A 7,587-nucleotide genomic window follows, 5' to 3' on the forward strand; every position below is an offset into this window, starting at 1 on the left:
GTGGGATTGATCTGTTTGATCCAGTAGTTGAATCCTTTGATGTATTGTTGATTTCAAAACATTTCAGTTTCAACAAATGAACTGGGTTGGTTGAAAAATTATACTAAACGTACATACCATGCACTATTTTAACATTGTGGAAGATATACTGTTTTTCATACTAAGATATGTTTTGCTTTTGCACATATTTGTTCATTGGTTTTGCCTGAGATGGACCAAGAGTCTGTTGATTGGGGGACCAAGAGTCTGTTGATTGTTCGGTCATTGGGTTCATTTGTCTTACAATATGTTCAAATCAAATCAAGCTTTATTTATACAGCACATTTCAGACATGGATGCAACACAATGGATTCACAGGAAAAAACAATGAAAATAAACAGAAATATTTAGTACACAAACAATAATAACTGAAAGACTAATGAGCATTCTTAGGAAATGCCATTGTTAAAATATTAATTGGACGCAATATCCAACCCAAAAATATGCTGTTTTTTTAGGAGGGGCTCTGAAAGACACTATGGGGGCATCAACTGAAAATTGACTAGTAACAACAACTGGGACCTAAAAGACACCCACAATGAGACCCACTAAATCTGCCCAAGAAGAGGAAAACAAAAGAAAAACCCACACCAACCTTAAAGACAGGAAGCAAACCAAAAAGGTGGAGCAACTAAAGGTGTTGACTCTCCACATCTATCAAGACAACTGGAGCACTGGGCCAGACACTCTTAAATAGAACCTGGACCAGCTCAGGTGAAACACCTTCCCACTAACGAGAGGGACAAGCCAGCACAGGTGTAACACATACTGACTAACGAGGTGACAACAATCAGTGCACCCAAGACACATTTCAGTTGAATGCATTCAGTTGTACAACTGACTAGGTATCCCCATTTCCTACGCTCTAACCTCAAAATATAAATGGAAAAACCAAAGCCTGTAACACCTTCCCCTTTAAGACAACCAATATATCCTATTTTTTTGTTGGACAAGTTTGCTCACCACCAACAAAAAACAACTTCCATTTCACATAATCAACTACAATGCTTCACCTTCTACAATATAAACATATTGTTAACTAGCTGTCAACAATTAAAAACAAGAAAAAACACATTTCTAAATAATAATATACAATCGTATTATTTATTTTTGTTATAGAAAACTCACTGTCTTCTAGAACTCTCGTCTCCTTGGAACGAGCCCAAACAAAACTCAAATCAAATNCCTTGGAACGAGCCCAAACAAAACTCAAATCAAATAGTATTAGTCACATGCGCCGGATACAACACTGGAACTCTTACTTACGAGCCCCTAACCAACAATGCAGTTTCCAAAAAATACAGAAAAGAATAAGAGATAAAACTAATCTCCAACACAGAAAAACGTGTCAAAATAAATTGGAATCCATGGTAACACACTAGCTAAATGCAAAACACAAATCTTTTTGACTGCCAAACCTTGAGACAATCAGCAACCAAGTTGTTTACCACAGACATTTGATTTCAAGAGGAAACTCCTGCGATACCCGTAGTAACTTTCCACCTCACTGTGTAGCTTGTCTCTCTTTTCAGGGTTCACTCAATAGGCATGTTGTTGGATCTAGTACATTTGGGTTGGTACATCTGAGAATGAACCCTGACATTATGAAAGCAGGATAACAATTTCAATGTCAATATAATTGTACCCAAAAATTGTCAGTTGGTTGCATAATAATTATGATTACTAAATGTTACATAATTGTAAATATGAAATATCAAAACCAAATGTACACCCCTTTGTTAATATGTAGTGGCAACAATTAACTTAATGGTGAGGCATGGAATAATAAAACATGTATCTTTTGTCAGGCTGAATGTTTGATATATGAGGTGATTTGAGTCATGCTTCTTCAGTAGTGGAATAAAGACAATTAGCATTTGAATGTTGTCAGGAAATACTAGTGATGTCAGATTGTTAATAACATTTATTATAAACCAATTTATTATACTGCGTCCATGTGTATAGGCTGCAAGTACGTTGAAATTAAGTTGTTTTTAAGTCATTGAAAAAAACGACCTGAAAATACATATTTTCAACTTTCAACAACCACGGAACGAATATTGGACTTCGAGCAGTCTTCTTTTCAACGTCTTTTCAATTACATTTTGCTAGGTGGGATATTTCACTGATATCATGAAACAATTCCTTCATGAATGTATTTTCTGATGTTTGATCAGATGTCTTTTATCGGAGAATCTCTTGTCACATTGATCACAGCTACAAAGTTTCTCCCCTGTGTGTGTTCTCTGGTGTACAATTAGCTGGCTAGATGTAGTACAACTCTTCCCACATTGATAACAGCTATAAGGTTTCTCTCCTGTGTGTCTTCTCTGGTGCACTGTCAGATGTCCAGATTGACCAAAACTCTTCCCACATTGACCACAGCTATAAGGTTTCTCTCCTGTGTGTCTTCTCTGGTGCACTGTCAGATGTCCAGATTGACCAAAACTCTTCCCACATTGACCACAGCTATAAGATTTCTCTCCTGTGTGTGTTCTCTGGTGTACAATTAGATGGCTAGATGTACCAAAACTCTTCCCACATTGATCACAGCTAAAAGCTTTCTCTCCTGTGTGTGTTCTCTGGTGTACAATAGAGCTAGATGTAGTACAACTCTTCCCACATTGATAACAAATAAGGTTTCTCTCCTGTGGTGTTTCTTTGGTGCACTATCAGGCTGTCTGGTTGAGTAAAACTCTTCCCACATTGACTACAGCTATAAGGTTTCTCTCCTGTGTGTTACTCTCTGGTGCCACTTTCAAGAGTTTGACGCAGTAAAATTCTTCCCAACTTCTCACAGCCATAAGTTTCTCTCCTGTGTGTGTTCTCTGTGTTACAATTAGATGGCTAGATGTAGTAAAACTCTTCCCACATTCATCACAGCATAAGGTTTCTCTCCTGTGTGTATTCTCTGGTGCACTATTAGGCTGTCTGGTTGAGTAATCTCTTCCCACATTGATCACAGCCATTAAGATTTCTCTCCTGTGTGTGTTCTCTGGTGTATTCAGGATGCGTGACTGAGTAAAACTCTTCCCACATTGATCACAGACATAAGATTCTCTACTGTGTGTGTTCTTCTGGTGTGATCAGAGCGTACTGAGTAAAACTCTTCCCACATTGATCACAGACATAAGATTTCTCTACTGTGTGTGTTCTCTGGTGTGATTTCAGGATGCGTGACTCAGTAAAACTCTTCCCACATTGATCACAGACATAAGATTTCTCTACTGTGTGTATTCTCTGGTGTACTTTAAGTTCTGATGTAGATTTGCAGTAAGATTTCTTCCCTGTGGATCTCTGCTGGTGTTTCTTGAGGAGTTCTGATCTGGAGAGACTTTTCTCTGCCTCGTCAGCATCATGTTGTTGTTGAGGATCCCCAGAGGATCCACGATAATCCCGTCTCTCTGTGTGAACGACAAAGTCAGATGGTTAAAGGCCGACAACAGCAGAAATCCACTGTTTATTTGAGGTACAAGGTGATTCCCAGAGCACACCCATGAAGCTGTAAAACAATTGACATCTGTTAAATTTGACAATTAAGACAGTCAAGTTAGCAACGAAAGTCATATTTCGTCTTGTTTTCACATTAGTTGTAACTAGAAATAAGTTATTAAAGTTGTTGAAATCCTAAGCAGTGTGCCAGACGACTTTTGGTCTCCAATATAGGCCCCTTTCTGTGTTTGCTAAAATTGCGGCACGAGGGCAAAGCACACACAATTTGATTGCAGAAACTCCTCCCTGCTAATAAGGAAACCACTAGTTATGGATGTAGTATATCTGGTAATGAGGAAACCACTAGTTATGGATGTAGTATATCTGCCTGGAGCAAAAAATGGTGAGCGAAGATTTGAATTTTTCACAATGTATTCTGAATATTACAGCGCAAGATCAGGAGTGCTACTGAAGGAAACTCACATTAAGTTCTGTGTCTATTCACTAATTCACCACCGTGGGGGAAAACTCAGGGGAGTTCTCATAGGCTGACAGTAAAAATAGCCTCCATTTCCAGGTTGCTGATGAGTGCATTTCACATTACTTTTGGAATATAATTGTAAGGCTCGTTTGAATCTCCTGCTTAATATGTTTGTGTTATTGTCACAAATCAACTGCTTTATACTTTAAAAACACTTCAACCAGTAAAATGCTCTTTGGCTAGCTTTTCTATCCGCCTGACAATGAGCGGTTGTACACTAAGTGTTGAACAAACATTAACATAGTAGAGGTCGATCAATTATGATTTTTCAACGCCGATACCAATTATTGGAGGACCAAAAAAGCTGATACCGATTAAATCGGACGATTTTATATATATATTTGTAATTTACATTTAAGTCATTTAGCAGACGCTCTTATCCAGAGCGACTTACAAATTGGTGCATTCACCTTATGATATCCAGTGGAACAACCACTTTACAATAGTGCATCTAACTCTTTTAAGGGGGGTTAGATGGCTAGATGTAGTAAAACTCTTCCCACCCAGGGGGGTTAGAAGGATTACTTTATCCTATCCTAGGTATTCCTTAAAGAGGTGGGGTTTCAGGTGTCTCCGGAGGGTGGTGATTGACTCCGCTGACCCGCTGACCTGGCGTCGTGAGGGAGTTTGTTCCACCATTGGGGTGCCAGAGCAGCGAACAGTTTTGACTGGGCTGAGCGGGAACTGTACTTCCTCAGAGGTAGGGAGGCGAGCAGGGGCCAGAGTGGATGAACGCAGTGCCTTGTTTGGGTGTAGGGCCTGATCAGAGCCTGAAGGTACGGAGGTGCCGTTCCCTCACAGCTCCGTAGGCAAGCATGGTCTTGTAGCGGATGCGAGCTTCAACTGGAAGCCAGTGGAGAGAGCGGAGGAGCGGGGTGACGTGAGAGAACTTGGAAAGGTTGAACACCAGACGGGCTGCGGCGTTCTGGATGAGTTGTAGGGTTAATGGCACAGGCAGGGAGCCCAGCCAACAGCGAGTTGCAGTAATCCAGACGGGAGATGACAAGTGCCTGGATTAGGACCTGCGCCGCTTCCTGTGTGAGCAGGGTCGTACTCTGCGAATGTTGTAGAGCATGAACCTACAGGAACGGGTCACGCCCCCTTGATGTTAGTTGAGAACGACAGGTGTTGTCCAGGATCACGCCAAGGTTCTTAGCACTCTGGAGGAGGACACAATGGAGTTGTCAACCGTGATGGCGAGATCATGGCGGGCAGTCCTTCCCGGGAGGAAGAGCAGCTCCGTCTTGAGAGGTTCAGCTTGAGGTGGTGATCCGTCATCCACACTGATATGTCTGCCAGACATGCAGAGATGCGATTCGCCACCTGGTTATCAGAAGGGGAAAGGAGAAGATTAATTGTGTGTCGTCTGCATAGCAGTGATAGGAGAGACCATGTGAGGATATGACAGAGCCAAGTGACTTGGTGTATAGCGAGAATAGGAGAGGGCCTAGAACAGAGCCTGGGGACACCAGTGGGAGAGCACGTGGTGCGGAGACAGATTCTCGCCACGCACCTGGTAGGAGCGACCTGTCAGGTAGGACGCAATCCAAGCGTGGGCCGCGCCGGAGAGCCCAACTCGGAGAGGAGGATCTGATGGTTCACAGTATCAAGGCAGCCGATAGATCTAGAAGGATGAGAGCAGAGGAGAGAGAGTTGCTTTAGCAGTGCGGAGCGCCTCCGTGACACAGAGAAGAGCAGTCTCAGTTGAATGACTAGTCTTGAAACCTGACTGATTGGATCAAGAAGGTCATTCTGAGAGAGATAGCAGGAGAGCTGGCAAGGACGGCACGTTCAAGAGTTTTGGAGAGAAAAGAAAGAAGGGATACTGTTGTAGTTGTTGACATCGGAGGGATCGAGTGTAGGTTTTTTCAGAAGGGGTGCAACTCTCGCTCTCTGAAGACGGAAGGGACGTAGCCAGCGTTCAAGGATGAGTTGATGAGCGAGGTGAGGTAAGGGAGAAGGTCTCCGGAATGGTCTGGAGAAGAGAGGAGGGATAGGGTCAAGCGGGCAGGTTGTTGGGCGGCCGGCCGTCACAAGACGGAGATTTCATCTGGAGAGAGAGGGGAGAAGAGGTCAAAGCACAGGGTAGGGCAGTGTGAGCAGAACCAGCGGTGTCGTTTGACAGGGAGGCGAGTTTCCTCCATTTCCGCTCGGCTGCCCGGAGCCCTGTTCTGTCAGCTCGCAATGAGTCGTCGAGCCACGGAGCAGGAGGGGAGGAGGCCGGCCTGGAGGATAGGGGACATAGAGAGTCAAAGGATGCAGAAAGGGAGAGAGGAGGGTTGAGGAGGCAGAATCAGGAGATAGGTTGGAGAGGTTGAGCAGAGGGAAGAGATGATAGGATGGAAGAGGAGAGAGTAGCGGGGAGAGAGAGCGAAGGTGGGACGGCGATACCATCCGAGTAGGGGCAGTGTGGGAAGTGTTGGATGAGAGCGAGAGGAAAAGGATACAAGGTAGTGGTCGGAGACTTGGAGGGGAGTTGCAATGGATTAGTGGAAGAACAGCATCTAGTAAAGATGAGGTCAAGCGTATTGCCTGCCTTGTGAGTAGGGGGGAGGTGAGAGGGTGAGGTCAAAAGAGGAGAGGAGTGGAAAGAAGGAGGCAGAGAGGAATGAGTCAAGGTAGACGTGGGGAGGTTAAAGTCACCCAGAACTTGAGAGGTGAGCCATCCTCAGGAAGGAACTTATCAAGGGTCAAGCTCATTGATGAACTCTCCAAACGAACCTGGAGGGCGATAAATGATAAGGATGTTAAGCTTGAAAGGGTGGTAACTGTGACCGCATGGAATTCAAAGGAGGCGATAGACAGATGGGTCAGGGGAGAAAGAGTAAATGTCCACTTGGGAGGTGAGGATCCCAGTGCCACCACCCGCTGACCAGAAGCTCTCGGGGTGTCGAGAACACGTGGGCAGACGAGGAGAAAGCAGTAAGAGTAGCAGTGTTATCTGTGGTAATCCATGTTTCGTCAGTGCCAAGAAGTCGAGGGCTGGAGGAAGCATAGGCTGAGATGAACTCTGCCTTGTTGCCGCAGATCGGCAGTTCCAGAGGCTGCCGGAGACATGGAATCCACGTGGGTCGTGCGCGCTGGGACCACCAAGTTAGAGTGGCAGCGGCCACGCGGTGTGAAGCGTTTGTATGGTCTGTGCAGAGAGGAGAGAAGAGGTAGACAGACACATAGTTGCAGGCTACAGAAGAGGCTACGCTAATGCAAAGGAGATTGGAATGACAAGTGGACTACACGTCTCGGATGTTCAGAAAGTTAAGCTTACGTTGCAAAAATCTTATTGACTAAAATGATACAGTACTGCTGGCTGGTGAAGTAGGCTAGCTAGCAGTGGCTGCGTTGTTGACTTGTTTGAAGTGTAGCTGGCTAGTAACCTCGATAACTGGCTAGGTAACCTCGACAACCTCGATAATTACTCTAAAACAACAATTATCTTAGATACAAAGAACAGCAAAGACAACTATGTATAGTCTAACATACACTAATCAAGTCGTTCCGTTGTAATGTAATAGTTTCTACAGTGCTGCATTCGGTAGAAGTTGCTAGCTGGTAGCTAGCTAGCAGTGTTGATACGT

At 44.1% G+C, this 7,587-nt stretch overlaps 1 protein-coding gene and 1 pseudogene across 1 annotated transcript in view; both read right to left on the reverse strand.

Moving 5' to 3' along the window:
* Window positions 1-287: 287 nt before the first annotated feature.
* On the reverse strand, window positions 288-3,105 carry LOC139025916 (zinc finger protein 180-like; annotated as a pseudogene).
* Window positions 3,100-7,587, reverse strand: part of LOC139025919 (zinc finger protein 24-like) — an 11,880-nt gene continuing 7,392 nt past the window's right edge. Inside the window, exon 2 of the mRNA XM_070441186.1 lies at window positions 3,100-3,443. Within this exon, the coding sequence (XP_070297287.1) occupies window positions 3,100-3,443 (344 nt within the window). The remainder of the gene's footprint in view (window positions 3,444-7,587) is intronic.

This window comes from Salvelinus sp. IW2-2015, unplaced genomic scaffold (assembly GCF_002910315.2).
Source record: "Salvelinus sp. IW2-2015 unplaced genomic scaffold, ASM291031v2 Un_scaffold3556, whole genome shotgun sequence".
Classification (NCBI taxonomy): Eukaryota; Metazoa; Chordata; class Actinopteri; order Salmoniformes; family Salmonidae; genus Salvelinus; species Salvelinus sp. IW2-2015.